The following is a 17586-nucleotide window of genomic DNA, read 5'->3' on the forward strand; positions in this document are numbered from 1 at the left end:
AGAATTACCATATGATCCAGTAGTTCCACTACTGGGTATTTACCCAAAAAACACAAAAACACTAATTCGAAAAGATATATGCACCCCTACATTTACTGTAGCATTATTTACAATAGCCAAGATACAGAGGCAGCCCGATGAATGGTTAAAGATGATGTGGTATATATATACAATGGAATTTACTCTGCCATAAAAAAGATCTTGCTATTTGCAATGACATGGATGCATCTAGAGGGTACAATGCTAAGTGAAATAGTCAGAGAAAGACAAATACCATATGATTTAAAACATATGCAGAATTTAAGAAACAAAATAAATGAACAAAGAAAAAAGAGACAAATGAAAATATACTCATTATATAAGGACAAACTGGTTGTCACCAGAGGGGAGATGGATGAAATAGGTGAAGGGGATTAAGAGTACACTTATTGTGATGAACACTGAATAATGTATAGAATTGTTGCATCATTATACTGTACATCTAAAACTTAAAAAAAATCCAAAAAAACCCCCATAACCCTCTGTAATGTATAACAAATCTCATATGTGATTTAGTGTATTTCTTTGCCCTGAAAATCTAGCTATCACTAGCAGATATTTTTTTCATTGTAGGCAAAGAAATTAACTGTAACAAGATAAATTGGGGTTTGTTCCTCAAGTAAATACATCTGTTTTACTGAGGCTAAAATCTCTAATCTCTAATGCATGGGGGGGGGGGGAACCTCTTCTACTTAATTTAATGATCAAAACCCTCACTGCTACTTAATTCTTTTCATTTTTAGCACCGCTTTTTTGGTTTCCTAACAAAATGCCCATAGTGATTATTACAAAATATATTTAACTCCCTGTTCCACTATCTCCCTTCTCACAGGAGATATAACTCTGGCATAGTGGACTCAGTGGTAGAAGACTGCCATCTGCATTCTGGCCCTGCACCAAGAAAACCACCACAGGAGAAGAAAAGCACTGGATTAGGAGTCAAAAACCCTGGATGTGAATCTCAGCTCTATCACTTTAGCCTTAAGACCCTGGGCAATCACAAGACTTCTCTGATTCCTCTGGTCATCCACTGCCTCATCTGCACAAAGATAATTATGAGGATTATTATGAGATAATTTATAGCACGCAAATAATATTTCTATCTAAAATAGTAAACAGGAAGAAATATAGTAGCATACAATGTTAATAATAAAACTACAAATACACATAGATGCTCCAAAAGGAGATCAATGAAGGCTAAAGCACACGAAGGGCTTTACTGGGTTTTCCTACAATCAAAATGTTCGTTTCCAACTTCAAGCCATCCTTAGGTTCTAAATCTCTCCATGTTCCTCTAATCAAGATCATGCAAATCCAATCCATTCTTTGAATTAAAGCTCTGATATTACCTCTCCCTTGACACCTTTCTTAAACAGTGAGCACCTTCCACTAATATCCTATGGCATTATCCCTATCACTAATCTGATACTTACTGGCAGTCTTACATTTTAGAATTCTCCTGTGTATCAAGTCTGTCCTTTTGGCCTAAACAGATTCTGCACAGTTGGAATGAAAGAACCGTAGGTTACACTTACTGTTTTCTTTTTAGCAACTAAGTACTCTGTAGGCAAACAAGATATAAACTGAATTAAAACCAAATTAATATAATTCTGCTATATAGTACCAAAGTTTCAAAAGAGATTACCTATTCAAATGGATTTCCTTCTCTAGTGCAAGACTGACCTAGAAACCTAGATAATTAATGGGTTTCCAAATAAGAGGGGAAAACGACTACCAAAAGATACAGTAAGTGTAAAGGAAAATGACCTAACACCAATTTGTCTCATGTTGCCATAATTTTATTTCCAAAGAAGACCTATATTAAAGTTAACAGACAACCCTCTATATAAGATGATCAAGAGGAGCTCAAATTCTTTACCCTCTCTTTATTTCTGGACTCTTCTGGAAAAGATTAAACCAGTAACATTTTTTATTAAGTGGTTTAGCTTCTAAGCAAGATGTAATTCACATGTCATCAATTAATTTGCTTAGGCTTTAAATTTGAAAGAAGCCAATGTTTTACATAAACTCTAAATGCCATACTATGTACTAAACAAATAAAGTGAAAAAAAGTAAATATACTTACCAAGAACAATATACACTTGCAGTTTGGAGCTGCTGAGTGAGGTAAGTCGTACAAAGAACAAATGCCGTGTTATCCTGACCCTCGGATTCCAGATTACATATGATGTCTAGTATTTCCTTACAGTCGACCTTTGCAATCTATCAAAAATGAGAAGATGGAGTCAAAATAAAAATGGTGACTTTCCTGTATATTTTGTTATGTAACAAGAAGCCTCTTTTAAGGTTTTCTATCTTTGACAATTCATGAGGCAATTAGAGGGACACAATTTCCTTCTATTAACTTATGACTGAATCTCCTGGACTATATCATATTAGAAAATATTAAAGAGAAGTGAATAGACTGAAGTTCCACTGCAGTCCCAACACAGACAAAAGCATTTTTGTACAGTTAAATTAGTCATGAACTTTGCTACCATATAAATAAATCAAATTATGCATAATAACTTCAGATTATTTTCACTTGAAGTATAATTTTTTTTGTTTTTTCTTTCTTTATTTCCTTGACAGTTTTATTCAAGTCACCCTAGTTACGGATAGGAAAACACAAGGCTTATCCTCACAGCCAGTAGGGCTAAACGAGGCCAGTTGAGAAACTTGTATCACTTTCTCAGAGTTAAGGAGAAAAAATAATACTTGGTATAAGTGCGTTCAAGCAACTAAAACACTCAGAAATACATCTTTTTCATTAACACTATTTTTTTTAAGGATTCAATTTTTTTAAAGCAATCTCTACACCGAATGTGAGGCTCAAACCCTCAACCCCAAGGTCAAGAGTCACATGCAGTACCAAATGAGCCAGCCAGGTGCCCCTCATTGACACTAATTATAGAAATCTTAAAACCACCTCCGGGCAAATCAGAATTTTCTGGGGCTCTTTTTACATACTAATGAAACAAGAGATTAAGACCTCTAAAGAGATCCTTTCTCAACTCTATCACTTCCCTGTCTTAACAAAGAATATGATTAATCTCTTTCTCATATGTCAGCCTTATAAATGTGAATTATACCAGACACCAAATGTACAAAACAGTGATAAATTTCAGGATAAATGAAGTGAATATCAGGGTGAATGAGGTACAAAAGAGTTTAGTTCATCTTTTCCAAAGTGCTATTCAGTTCCAACAGGTGGTCGAAACATCTAATTTTAGTCATACCCTCAAGTAGGCACAGAAAGACTTTTTTCAAAGCTTAGCTCACATGCTATTTTCTCATACAATCCTTTCACTTCTAAGACTAGGTCAGAATCTCCAACAAAAACTCGATTCTCATCCATTGAAAACAAAAAACAACTCCTCCAAAAGTCAACTGTACTTCAATTAAAAAACACCCCCACATACAAAAACTCTACTCTTAATTCCTCCTTTGTAACATCTATCACAACTACAATTCAATCATTAGGCAAAGAACTTAGTATCTGTCTTCTCTGCTAGAATGTAAAATTAATGAGGTCAGGGACTTTGTATATCTTGTTCAAAACTCAGCACATAGCATTGTCTGGAACACATTAAAAAAAAAACACAGTAAACTAAGGTGATGAGTGGGATAAACAAATCAAGTTTAATGAGGGTAAAATGTTCACATTTACAAAGTGAACCTCATACAAGTCTGTTTTCTAGTCTTTTAAAGACAATGCGATGACACAATAAGCAGTATGATATAGTGGTTAAAAGCAATTATTCTTTTTTTTCCTTTTAGATATTTTTATTTATTAAGTTTATTTAGTGTGTGTGTGTGTGTGGGAGAGAGAGAGAGAGAGAGAGAGAAAGAGAGAGCGAGCGAGCAGGGGAGGGGCAGAGAGAGAAGGAGAGAGAATTCCAAGCAGGCTCTGCAGTGTCAGCACAGAGCCTGACGCAGGGCTTGACAAACTCAAGAACTGTGAGATCATGACCTGAGCCAAACCAAGAGTCGGTTGCTTAACCCACTGAGCCACCCAGGTGCCCCAAAAGCAATTATTCTAAAACCAGATTGTGTATATTCTTTTCCCAGCTCTATAGCTACTAGCTGTGTGACTCTGGGTAAGTCATGTAACTTCTCAGTGACTTAGTGTCTCAGTTTCCTCATGTGTAAAATGGAAATAACAGAACCTCCCTCATGGAGTTATTTTAAGAATTTAATATGTTTTAGTACATCATGGTGACTATAATTAATACTGTATTGCATATTGGAAAGTTATTAGAATAGATCTTAAATGTTCTCATCATAAGAAAAAAAACTTTTGTGACTCTGTATAGTGACAGACATCAACTAGACTTATCTGGATATCATTTCACAACCTATATAAATATTGAATATTATGTTGTATACCTAAAATAATACGTCAATTATGCATCAATTAAAAATGTGGTATGTGTGCCTATTAAAGTTACAGTTAAGGTTTAAAAAATATATATTCTAACAGGGATTGACAAATAGGGAGCACATCAGAAGAGCTCTTAAGAATTTTTCATGAAATATATAAATTTTAAAAATAAGAAAAAGAAAAAAAGAAAATCAACCTTAAGAATAGTAGAAAGCATTTCAAAAGATCACGCTCAGATGCAAGATCACACCTGATTTAAATTTATATCTAAAGAGCACTGGGAGGCAAAGTTACGTTGGTAAAGCCTAGAACATAATTTAAATTCAGTTTTCAGGTTAAAAAAAAAAAAAAGACCGTATCAGCCTTAATGAGGATGGAATTTTAATGATGCCCTCAACAACCATGTCCTCATCCATAGCTGAATGAATTAGAAGGGTCATCCAGAGACAAAAGGCCCACCACAGGGTATTCAGAACTGAAGTGACCGAAGGACTGAAATGAAAATTCCTCAGCAAATGAAAACAGCTATTTATTCCAGGGCAACCACCTACTATCCACGCCATGTTAAAGCTCCTGTCAAAAACCCAGAATTCTAAAATTTGATTTTGCAATGTAACAGCAATATATAACATTTCCAAGCTGAGAAATAGCATGAGAAACTCTCTAAGCCAGACATATAAATTAGAATGGAAATAATATACAACTTGCATTTCTAGAACATTTTTTATCCTTTTCAAATACCTTGAATGAGATATCATCTCACTTTATCAGCATGATAAATCTGTAAGGTTAGCAATGCAGGCAATTATTATTTCTACTTCACAAGTAAAAGATGAGCCTGAGAAGAGACTGTTTCTTGTCTCTAGTCAACTGTGGCTAATAATAAAAAGTAACAGTATATAAAATGAAAAACTAATCTCGCATCATTTTATTCCTACAGGGAAGCTCATTTTAAAAGGGTATACTTCAGAGAGATATGAGCTTTCACCTTGGAACCAAAGTATTAAGAAAAAGGGACAAAACTGAAATAAATTAGAAATGTAGATTTCAAGTCAAAAATCATTAACCTAAAATGACGGGAAAGGAGGAAATGATATGAAAACTCCAGACTAGTTGTTTAGAAGGTATACGTAGTTCTATTATTTCTATTTATTACAAACACGAAACATTTATTACAAAAATGATTTATTACAAAGATGAACACTACCAGTTAGTGTATAAGCCTAAACAAACAGCCCTCCTCTTCTTGCCTCATGAACCGATCCTCCCCATCCTTCAACATTCAGCTGAAACTTCCTTCATAGACTACTCTAGCATCCAATGATCTCTTGCCTTACTCTGAATTCACAGCATCTTATCAACATTTTTAATTGGGCTATTTTTTATTCCATTTTGGGCCAAATTCTGAACTAGTGACTCACAGTGGCCTTTACCTTTTATTATTTTACTTTTTTTACATGTGCTTTGAACTTTGGCTTTCTAACTAGACTATGAATTTCTAAAGACGGTCTTATATGATATCCAAAATCCTCTGTTCACAAAATGCCACAGGAAAAAAACATGTTAAAATTAAAATGCACATGTCTTTCAAAGCCGTGCTGTGTATTACTAAGTACCTGTGCTGTGCTAAGTACTAGGGATACAAGCCAACCTGATTTTTGCCTTCATGGAAGTCACAGTCCAGCCACAGATAACAAATGAGGCAGCAGCAACTGCTAAGAATTACAGTGTATATTAACTGTTACAATGGGGATGTACAGAGTATTTTTCCTACCTTTGATAAAAAGAGATCTAACCCAAATTTGGGGGATCAAAAACAACTTCCTGGATGAAGTCACATTTAAAATGAGAATTAAAGAATGAGTAGAGATAAGCCATGGGAAAGGGTAGAGTGAAATAAGAAAACTGTTCCAAAGAGGAAGAAAAACACATCGCAAGGGCCAACAGGTAAGAATGAACAAGGAACTGGAGAAACAGAAATAAATTATTTCTATTCAGCTAATGGCAATTTAGCAATAGTGTTGGAGTATCAACTCTAGTGGTTCCCTAAGAGTAGACGCCTTCTGCTCTTCCAGTATCTTAGTGCCTTTTCTGAGACTACCACAAAGATTGCTGGTAACCTTGCCTGCTCCTGTACCAATCTAACCTCTACCAACTTCTCAAACTTAACCTCAACTTTCTCCAAATGTTACCCATTTCCTAGTAAATTTTAAGTACTAGCATGCTTTTAGTTCATGCTTAATATTGTTGTTTACCTGACATTTTAGAACATATGCCTGACAAAGAAGTTTCTAAGAGGTCCGTAACACCTAATAAGAATGGTAACTTACATGTATTTTTTTTATTATCCATTACCTTCATTGTTTTACTTCCATCAAGGTTTCTACTGACAAAATAGGACTAGTTTACAGTGGGGTTTCTGTACAACTTTCCAATTCAAGAACTCATTTGCCTCACACATACTCATCTATGCTAATAACACAGGGGCATCCATCTAGACTTTTTTTTTTTTTTACACTCTCATTTAATGATTTCATTAATAATGAAAAAAAACTCATCATTCTTCATCATTCTTCCAAGTGAAGAAACTGAAGCCAGAGTTCCTTCGGTCTGTTACTTACTCTGCCTGATTCTAAGTCCTTTGAAAGCTGGTATCTTATCTCATGCTTTTAACCTACTTAGTGCCTGCTTTAGGATCTTTACGTGACAAATAAGTAAGCACTCAGATAATATTTTTAATTGAAGAGGATATCAGTATTTTGCCCCAAATACCTGTATTTTCTTGAATACAGAGGAGAAAGAGTTATGATAAAGTAACAAAAGTAAATAAAAAATTTTAAAAATAGAAAAATCCAGGTAAATTAAAATGACATATTTTTTTTTTTAATTTTTTTTTTCAACGTTTTTTATTTATTTTTGGGACAGAGAGAGACAGAGCATGAACGGGGGAGGGGCAGAGAGAGAGGGAGACACAGAATCGGAAACAGGCTCCAGGCTCCGAGCCATCAGCCCAGAGCCTGACGCGGGGCTCGAACTCACGGACTGCGAGATCGTGACCTGAGCTGAAGTCGGACGCTTAACCGACTGCGCCACCCAGGCGCCCCAAAATGACATATTTTTTAACACTTCACTAATAAGACACAGTATGGTCCCCAACCTTTTCTAATAGAATAGCTTAAGACCACATTAAAAACCAAATATATGCCACAAAATACTTTTCAGCTACAGTAAATTAAAATGAGGTCACTGACAAACTTCTGAGAATTTCAGTGAGTGTCTAGGAAATTCCTGGATAGGTACTGAAATAATTTTTTAGTTCTTTTTTAAAAATTGTTTTAAAGTTTTTTTCCCCTTAATTTATTTAAACATCTCTACACCCAATGTGGGGCTTAAACTCACAACCCCAAGATCAAGAGTCAGAAGCTCTACCGACTGAGCCAGCCAGGTGCCCCAATACTTTTTTGTTTACTATCCATGTTGCCTATGAGAATATAAGTTCCATTTGGGCAAAACTTTGTTTTTATTCACCACTGTATCTTTAGTGCCTACAATGGTACCAGGCACTTGGGGGAACATCAATAAATATTTGTTGGAATAAAAGAGAACCACAAGATAAATAACATAGTGGCCACAGAATATATAAATGGGACCGACTGGAGATAAGAATAATGCAGACTAGAGTAAGCAAAGAAGGCTTCAAAGAAAATAGCTCTTGGGGGGATATCAGGGTACAGTTTCATACTACACAGAGGTAACCAGCTAATATATTAATGGAGGCTGAAATTCAGCCAGCTTGCCAAGCCCTAAGTTTTGGCATAAGGCTCTTCCTCACAGAAGGGAGACCTTTGGAAGCAATCGTATGAAGGAGGACATAGTGGAACATGGTCCTTTTTGCCAATTTCCATAAAGGATATAGGCTAATGATAGCAGGAGACTGGAGGACACGTTGATCGTTTTGTTTCTAAGGGCTGTGAATAAACATTTATTGAACTGGAATGGAAGGACAGTGAGCAGAACCAGCTAGGAACTTAAAAGGACCTGAAAGATTAGTCAGGAACATTCATTCCATACCATGTTCTCACCTTCAACCTCTTCAAAATCCTAACTAGTTCCTCCAGATCTTTCCTTACTAAAATCTACTTCATAACAAAGTCTGATACACTTAATACAAAATTATAAATCATGCATAAGCACTATCAATGCTGTGTGTATTTACAAAGTATCACAACTTACAGCATAAGGCAAAAAGTGGCTAATGCTGGAAATTCTGGTGGCAAAGATGAAACATACCACCTTACCCTGTGAATTTAATATATAATGGTTACATACCTTCCTGCCAGTCCTGAACAAGAGTAATGCCTGAAAATTCTCCTGTGGCAAAGCACTTAGAAATCCTGGGTAAAACAGAAATGTCTTTTATAGAACATACAGCTGAACATTAAAGAAGTAAAAGAAATCATGAAGGGGGAAAAAAGTGTTCAAGTGTGACTGGACAACCGCCCTAACTTGCTGGATCACTGCTAATCTCACTAAGAGGCTTGTGTTTTACAACTCATGGATAGATGATAAAGCTTGGACCTGGAGACAGGAAGTTGGCAGTGAGACTTCTGCATACAATTGGAACCCCAATAGAGCTACAAACTCAGAGAACGGGTGGACCAAAATAAGGCACACAGCAGGAAAACTTCCATAGCAATCTCAACCTGGGTTCTGGTGGGATAAAAAAAAATACTTGAGAATTTATAACCTGTCCTTCAAACTTGGAATTTGCCCTAACACTACTCCGTTGTCCAATAACGCCAAACTGAGAAAAATGATATAAAATAAAAAGAAGGTTCTGGCTGGTAACATCTCTGAATCACCTGGCAGAAGGAAAACTGAAACTGATTTATAGAGACATATGCTAACTAAGCCTTATTAGAATTCTCAGAAATAAAGCACTCCTTGCTTCCACCCACTTCCATCAAAACTGAGCTCACAATCCCAAACTATAAAAAGTACAACTAAACCAGCCATTCCAGAAATGCAGTATACATAATAAGCAGCAGGACTAGACTCCCAAGAACTTCAGATAACAGAATGTACACCACAAAGACTGAACCCTAACGATGGACTTTGGTTTGTTTTAAAAAAAGAAAAGAAAAGAAAAAGAAAAAAGAAAGGCAGAGAGGAATATGAGTTTGGTGAAGGAAGGAAGGAAGAAAAGGAGGGAGGAAAGAAGGAAGCATGAAGTCATAAAATGATATGGTGAACCTTAAACGCAAGCTGCTCAGTGAAAGAAGCCAATCTGAAAAGGCTACATACTACATAATTCCAACTATATGACATTCTGGAAAAGGCAAAACTGTGGGGGCAGTAAAAAGATCAGTGGATGCCAGGGGCCTGGGGAAAAAGAGGGAAGGATAAATAAACAGAGTACAGGACATTTTCAGAAGAGTGGAACTATTCTGCATGTTACTGTGATGACAAATACACACAATTATATGTTTGTCACAACTCACAGAATGTGTAACACTGATAGTGAGCCTTAATGTAAACTATAGATTTTAATTAATAATATACTAGTTCAACAATTCTAACAAATGTAACACACTCATGGCAAGATGTTAATAGGTAAAATGTGGGGTAAGGGCTTTGTGTACTTGCCACTCAAACTTTCTGTAAACTGTTTCTGCTTTTAAAAATGTATTAATTTTTTTAAAAAGTCTATTAATTTAACAAAAAAACCTTTAACCATTTTTAATATTAGATTATTTGTCTTTTTACTGGTGACTTGTAAGAGTTCTTCATTAATTCTAGATTCAAATCCTTTATAAGATATATGGTTTGCAAATATTTTCTCTCATTTTGTGGATTAACTTTGCTGTTCCTTGATGTCCTTTCACAAAGTTGGATGAAGTCTTATTCTTCTTTTGTCACTTGTGCTTTTGGTGTCAAATATGAAACAACTGCCAAATCCAAAGCCTTAAATAATTATTCCTGTATTTTAAGATGTCATACTTTATATTTAACATTTATATATTATAGCATAATATTTACATATTATATGTTTATATTTTAATATGGATTATATCTATTATACATTTTATAGATAATATATTTTTATATAAATTATGTATTTATAATATATATTTGTATTATATTTATATATTTATATCTACAATCCATTTGGAGTTATTTTTTTGCATACAGTATTAAGGATTAAGCTTCATTCTTTTGCAACTGATATCCAGTTGTTAAAGACCCGTTCATTGAAAAGATTATTCTTTTCCCCATTGAACTGTCTTGGAATTCACATAGATAATCAACTGGTGGTTAAGTGTGAAGGGCTTATTTCTAGATTCTGGATTCTAGTCCATCGATCTTTTTGCCTGATGGTTTAGTGACTTTCCTAGAATTAATTCTGTAAAGTCTACATTCTTTGTCATGTGTGGCCACTATAGCCTCTGCTTGGTTCGCTTAATGGTCAGCTATATGTTCAATGTATTGAAGACATTTACTTAAATGCCTGAATAAGCCTCTGCTTTTGCCAAGCAGCTTTGTGTATTGGGGCATACTTTCAATATTTCAGTAGGCAGTTTAAAACTCTGCCTTGCCTTTCATTTCCTACCTGTGCAGAGCCTCGAGATTAGGGCCATTTTAGGTCATTCCTCACCAGACACAGAGCCCTGTTACCTTCCAGAATCCTAGCAATACATCAAAAGTTTTCAAAGTCCCGTATGATGTCCCATATCCCAGTTTTTCTTTTTTAATCTTTTTGGGCAGTCTCTTGTTAGCCTGACTCGTAATGCCTCCTCTGACCACTGTCACATTGAACAATTACCACTGATTGTTTCTGACAAATACATACTGAGGACACAGCTTTTGTCATTGTGAGCTCTGAGTCAAATAAAGACAAGTCTTGAGAATGGAACTTTTCAGAAGTTGCCACAAAGATCAAATAGTGACAATGCTAGGTATGGGCTTTTGCAGAGTTCCAAAGCTCATTCTGCTTCCTCAGCTGGTTGCTAGGCTGCTGGTTTTCATAGGCTACTACTACTGTAGCTTTGAGGCTGTTTGTTTTCAAGGTTACTGTGAAGCTGGGGAAGAGACAGGAAGTAGGACAAGTTAAAATGGCATCAAGTTGTTCTTAGGGAGATTCATCTGTTTTCCTTGAATAAAACCTCTTTGGATTGTAGTAAGCCTTTAGTTAATTTCCAGGGTTCTGAAATAGTTAATCTTATTTGCCCTGTGGTTTCAAATGCTGATGACTTGCATGCCTCATTTCCAACTCAGAACTCTCCCCTCAGTCTCACAGTGTATGAATACTGTTTGCTGTTCCTCTCCCTCGTGTCTTGTTCATCCTTGTATCCCCACTGCCTAACAGAGTCCTCCAATGAATATATGTTAAATGACTGGAAAGTATGTCTATATTGTTTCTTACGATAATATGTGAATCTAAAATTATCTCAAGGGGCGCTTGAGTGGCTCAGTCAGTTAAGTGTCCGACTTTGGTTCAGATCATGATCTCAGTTTGTGAGTTTGAGCCCCACGTGGGGCTCTGTGAGGACAGTGAGGAGACTGCTTCAGATCCCATCTCCCTCTCTCTCTGCCCCTTCCTCGCTCATACATGTGTATGCGCTCTCTCTCAAAAATAAATAAACAAAATATATACTTTTATTTTAAAAAGGAAAGAAAAAAGATCATCTTGGGTATTGTAGAAAGTGAACTGTAGGGACAAGAATGCAATTAGAAGACTTTCATAATAATCTGGCAATTAAATACCAATGGTCTAACAGGTAGCCAACTGGCATAAGAGAAGGGGAGTAGAGGCAGCATATCTGCCTTCTTATTTTCACTATTAGGCTACCAAGGTAAACCAGTATTCTGGCCAGTGCCATTACTGGAATATTTTATCATTTATCTTTCTCTAGATTACTGGTTTTGAATTTAGTATTTTCCTGATCTTTTTCCTTTTTTTCCCCCTGATCAGTTCTGAGGCACAATGCAAATCATTTGTTCCTCATAATAGACTCTTTAAACTGAAGCTGATGTTTTTCAAAAGGTAATCAAAGTGGATTTCAGGTTATCCAGATAATAAGACTCTTGTCACGTGTATCCTCCAACAGGAAAAAGGTAGGAGTTACAGTTAGCAAGTCTACATTTCACATAAACCTGGGTCTACCTTTGGGAGAATCATCCCTGTTAGGTTCAGAGACACAACATGGAAAAAAGGCCATGCTTCTAAAAATCAGACTTCTTTTAAACTGCAATAATACCACAGACCAGCACTAGGTTAACACCAGTGGTTACTTGCATGTAATGGTCATTGATGCTTCTTTTTTTTTTTTTTTTTTTTTCAACGTTTTTTATTTATTTTTGGGACAGAGAGAGACAGAGCATGAACGGGGGAGGGGCAGACAGAGAGGGAGACACAGAATCAGAAACAGGCTCCAGGCTCCGAGCCATCAGCCCAGAGCCTGACGCAGGGCTCGAACTCACGGACCTCGAGACCGTGACCTGGCTGAAGTCGGACGCTTAACCGACTGCGCCACCCAGGCGCCCCTCATTGATGCTTCTAATTAAACCCTATCGCTGTGTGTATGTAAGCCTGAAATGTCCTACTAAATTCTTGAAAATTATACATCTAACTCTCCATGACTCACTAGTATAATCTTACATCAACCAAAATACCCACACATAACCCATGAAAGCAAGACTAGATGCAAGATCCAGATGTAAACTGCCCTGGGAAGATGTCTCTTCAAAGCTATTTGAAAGACCTCTGCATTAGGAGAGAAAATATTTAAATACTCAAATCCTCAACTTCCTCATACAGCCTTTCTACCTTTAATGTATTTAAGTTTATTTTGAGAGCAAGCAAGAGAGAGAGAGAGAAAAAGAAAGAGAGAGAGAAAGAGAATGAGCACAAGCAGGGGAGGAACAGAGAGAGAGAGGGAAAGGGAATCCCAAGCAGGCTCCATGCTGTCAGCACACAGCTCAACATGGGGCTCAGTCTCACAAATTGTGAGACCATGACCTGAGCCGAGATCAAGAGTGAGTCAGAAGTTTAACCAACTGAGCCACCCAGGCATCCCTTTAATGTATTTTTTGAGAGTACGTTTCATCCCCCATACAATAAAGTAAAATTATTTACACTTCAATTTTAAATGTAATTATACACTTTGTTATTATTCCTTGTTCAGGATCGATCTTAATCTTGATTCTTATTTAAGCTACACCTGAAATTTCTATGCTCCTGTTTACTTTTTCTTCTACTCCCAAACTGAATTCCCAATGGATCCTGCTTAAATGTATTTGCTGTTTATCATCTATACCTAGTGATTATGTCAATTCCCAACAGTGCTAGACTAGTGAGTAAATTAGGTACTGTTTGTCTTTTTCTTCCCACATCAAGAAAAGAAAAGAAGCTTCTCCTGTTGTGTCTATTAACATTAGACACTGAAGAAATAGTTCATTCAGGGATTAAAACAGAAATGGACTCCTGCCTTAACTGTGCCAAGAGTTCTACTGACATTCCTTGGCTCTTCGTAATAATAGAAGGGCTTCATGTTTACAATCTCATTATCCTTCATATTATATGTGGAAAACTTGATCTTTGCAAAGATTTCCTCCTTCAGTAATGAAAAACATACAGGAAACATCCACTTGGGACACTAGGCCATGATCAAGTCTGTAACTTTCATTAAAAATCTTTCATGTGCAGAACTAATAGTAATATCGTATCATTCAATTCTAAATGAAACTGAAACTTGAGGATTCCACTGAGGTTCTGAGTTTGGGGTTGTGAATTTTGGCTTTCAAGGTGATCCCCTCAAGTAATCTTAATTGTATGTGTCTGGCTAAATCTTCCCCAGCAGAGGTTTCCTATTACACACACCCATTATGGTGATACCCACAGGAGCCAACATACAAATACTCTTATTCCCAGCTGTTGCTCAAGTTAATTTGACTCTTCTGAACTCAGTTGAAGTAGATGGCAAATGTGTATAGAACTCTGCTACTTTAGAACACATGCTGATTTTAAACCCGATTAATGAAGTCTAGTGATTCATTATACTTTTCCAAAGCAAATTTTAAAGATTCTCTTTAATTCTATTGTCAGTTGCAAAAGAAAGCACAACTGGGTGAGACTAATTATGATGGTATCAGTGTTCCTTTTAAAATTTTATGATGTGTGCTAAATGTTTTTGCATTGATATATTTAAGTAATTAATCTCAATCATTATAAAATGCTTTAAATCACACCTATACATAAATGTATAAATATGAATAGATGACATACCACTAAGATGTTTCCTATTATAACATGGCTCGTTGTATTTACCAACTGGAAATAAGTTGTACAGTGGAAAAAAAGGCTGGCCAGAAAGCAAGGAGATCTGTGTTCTAGCCTGGGCTTGGACTCTCTAATTAGCTTAATGCAGGTAGGGCCTTGGAAACATTATCATCTTGGCTTCAGTTTCATCACTGGTAAACCATGCAGGAGTAGACTAAATGATAGTCAATGTTTACTATACACTGGAAAATCTGATTCTTGTAGAGCAAGGACTAGCAAACATTTTTTATAAAGTGCCAGGTAAAAAATATTTTCAGCTTCGTGGGCCAGGTAGTCTGTTACAGCTACTCAACTCTACCACTGTAAACACAGCCATAAACAATAAACAAATGGGCATGACTGTGTTCCGGAAAAACTTTATTTACAAAAAAAGGTAGTTGGGTGGATCTGGCCCACATGCCATAGTTTGCCAACCTCTGTTGTAGAGAATCAAATCACATTTCCTCTAACTTCGTTCCTTACAAACTCAACAAATTTGTTGAAAGGAATTAATTATGTAACTTCAGGAAGAAATCCTGTTTTGTTGTCTTGTTATTAATAAACCAGGAAAGTCATGGACAAAACAAAGCTGATTATTCTCCCAAGCCCTCCTTGTTGTCCATATCTTTCTTCTTTGCCATTCTGATCAGTTAGCGGAACACTGTCATTCTTCCAGTCTCCCAGGCCTCACGAGTCTCTTGACATTAAGTCCTCTTGCTAACTCCAATCAATCTCTTCTAAGCCTAATATATCTTCTTTCTAAGCTTCCAAAAATATTGTTTGTCATTTCAATCCCCACCTTCAAAACCTTTCTAATTTCTACTGCATCAAATCAGTTTTAACTCACTAGAGTTTCCAAGGCTCCCCCTTCTCCCCACCCAACAGGTCTTATTTCTCACAAGACCTCAACACCCACTCTGCCATGGCAAGGTGTTCTCCAGTGGGCCTCAGCAACATACACATTCATTTCTCCGCCTTCACTACCAAAGTCAGCTATCCCCAAACCATTCTTTCTACCCATCCAAACCCTAACATTATTTCAAGGTCCAAATCAAGGATCAATTTTTATAAAGCCTTATATGCCAGTCAACAAAGATTCTCCCCACTTCTATTGAATTCAGGGGCAGTATCATACGGCTTAGTACTTATCTTCCTGTATCTGTTTCTGGCAACCAAAGTAAGCCATACACACCCTTCTGTTTTTGCCAGTACCTCATACAATGCTACAAACAAAAGTTTTAAATAAACAAAGGCTGAGACATTAAAGGAAAAGTTGTTATTATTATAGAATGAAGAGGAATCAAGTCCATGATCTAGCATTTTTGCTTCTTCTGAAATTTTCTGGCATGTATCAGGTGCTGAATGTAACCATTACTACAACTTAACTCTGATTAGGTTTCCCAAACACAAAATACTACAACTGTTATTAGAGATAAGCAGTCTCCCATCTCCTTATCCTTCCCAACACTGCAAATAAAAAAATTAGCATATGGGCTTATAGTTAGTCGCTTATGAATAAATGCCTATTATGCTGCTAACTATTCTTCCAGAATGTAGAGATATAGTGGTGAATAAACCAATGTCTTCATCCTTACAATGTTTTCAACCTAGTGGGAGGAAACAGAAAAGAAGCAAATATGATGTCTAGCAGAAGTAGTAATATAAACATAAAGAAGAAACAGGTAAGTAAGGGGACAGAGAGTGACAGAGGCCATTTTAGATGGACGTCTATATATTTATAATAATGGTAACAGGTATTAAGAAAAAAAGGGCAGAGAAGGGGGATAGTATAAATTTTCTTTTCTTTTACTTACTCGAGACAGTGTGCATGCACACAAGCAGGGGAGGAGCAGAGGGAGAGAAAGAATCCCAAGCGGGCTCCACAGCAGCATGGAGCACAACCCAGAGCTCGATCTCACGATGGTGAGATCATGACCTAAGATGAAATCAAGAACCGGATGCTTAACCCACTGAGTCACCCAGGCACCCTGATAGGACACTATTTTAGATGGGACAGTGAAGAAGGTCTCTGATAAGGCAATCTTGCAGTGAGATGTGAATGCTGTTAAGTGAACGAGCCATCCCAAGTATCTTGTGGACGGGCATTCTAGGCAAAAGAAATGGCAACCACAAAGATCTAAGGCAGGAATGTGTTTGGTTTGTTCAAACAACAGCAAATTGCTACGGAGCAATGAGCATTACATGGTAGAAGATACTGTCAGAGATGTTTAGAGAAGTCTCCAGGAGCCATGACACATAGAATAAAGCCTTCTGGATTTATTATGAAGAAGATGGAAAGCTGTTGGTCAGGGAGTGACATGACCCCACTTTAAGTTTTAAAGATATTATTCTAGTTAATTTTGGTAAGAATAAAATGTAGAGAATGAGAGTAAAAAGCAAGTAGGTCAGTTCAGAAGTTTCTGAATTAATTTTTGTAACACAATGCCTAACACAGCATTCGGCATATAAACCCTTCGGTATTTATCACCTAGGATGATATATATTATCCTGCATTTTTAATACTAGTAGTAGTATACCAAACTCAGGTTTGCATCTCACCTTAACCACTTTAAGCTTTGTAAGCATGAACATATTACTTGATCTGAGCCTCATTTTCCTCACCAATAAAAATAGAGTTAAGAGTTGTGAGAATTAAATGTGACAAAATATATATAAAGCATTCAGCATAGCATTTAACATACAGTAAGGACTCAAAAAAAAATGGTAGCTGGTTATTCACTACCTTCCCCCCTTCACCTGCAACACTGAGACTGGACAGCAACTGACTTCATTTGGAAGAAAGCGCATAAAAACAAAGCCCGAATATCAGGTAGATCAGGAGCTT

The 17586-nt window shown here is 36.5% G+C and overlaps 1 protein-coding gene across 1 annotated transcript in view; it reads right to left on the reverse strand.

The window, feature by feature from the left end:
- Positions 1-17586, reverse strand: part of RLF (RLF zinc finger) — an 85345-nt gene that overhangs the window by 20074 nt on the left and 47685 nt on the right. Inside the window, exon 6 of the mRNA XM_049618684.1 lies at positions 2126-2262. Coding sequence (XP_049474641.1) covers positions 2126-2262 — 137 coding nt within the window. The remainder of the gene's footprint in view (positions 1-2125; positions 2263-17586) is intronic.

The sequence above is a fragment of the Panthera uncia genome (assembly GCF_023721935.1).
Source record: "Panthera uncia isolate 11264 chromosome C1 unlocalized genomic scaffold, Puncia_PCG_1.0 HiC_scaffold_4, whole genome shotgun sequence".
In the NCBI taxonomy this organism is placed as follows: domain Eukaryota; kingdom Metazoa; phylum Chordata; class Mammalia; order Carnivora; family Felidae; genus Panthera; species Panthera uncia.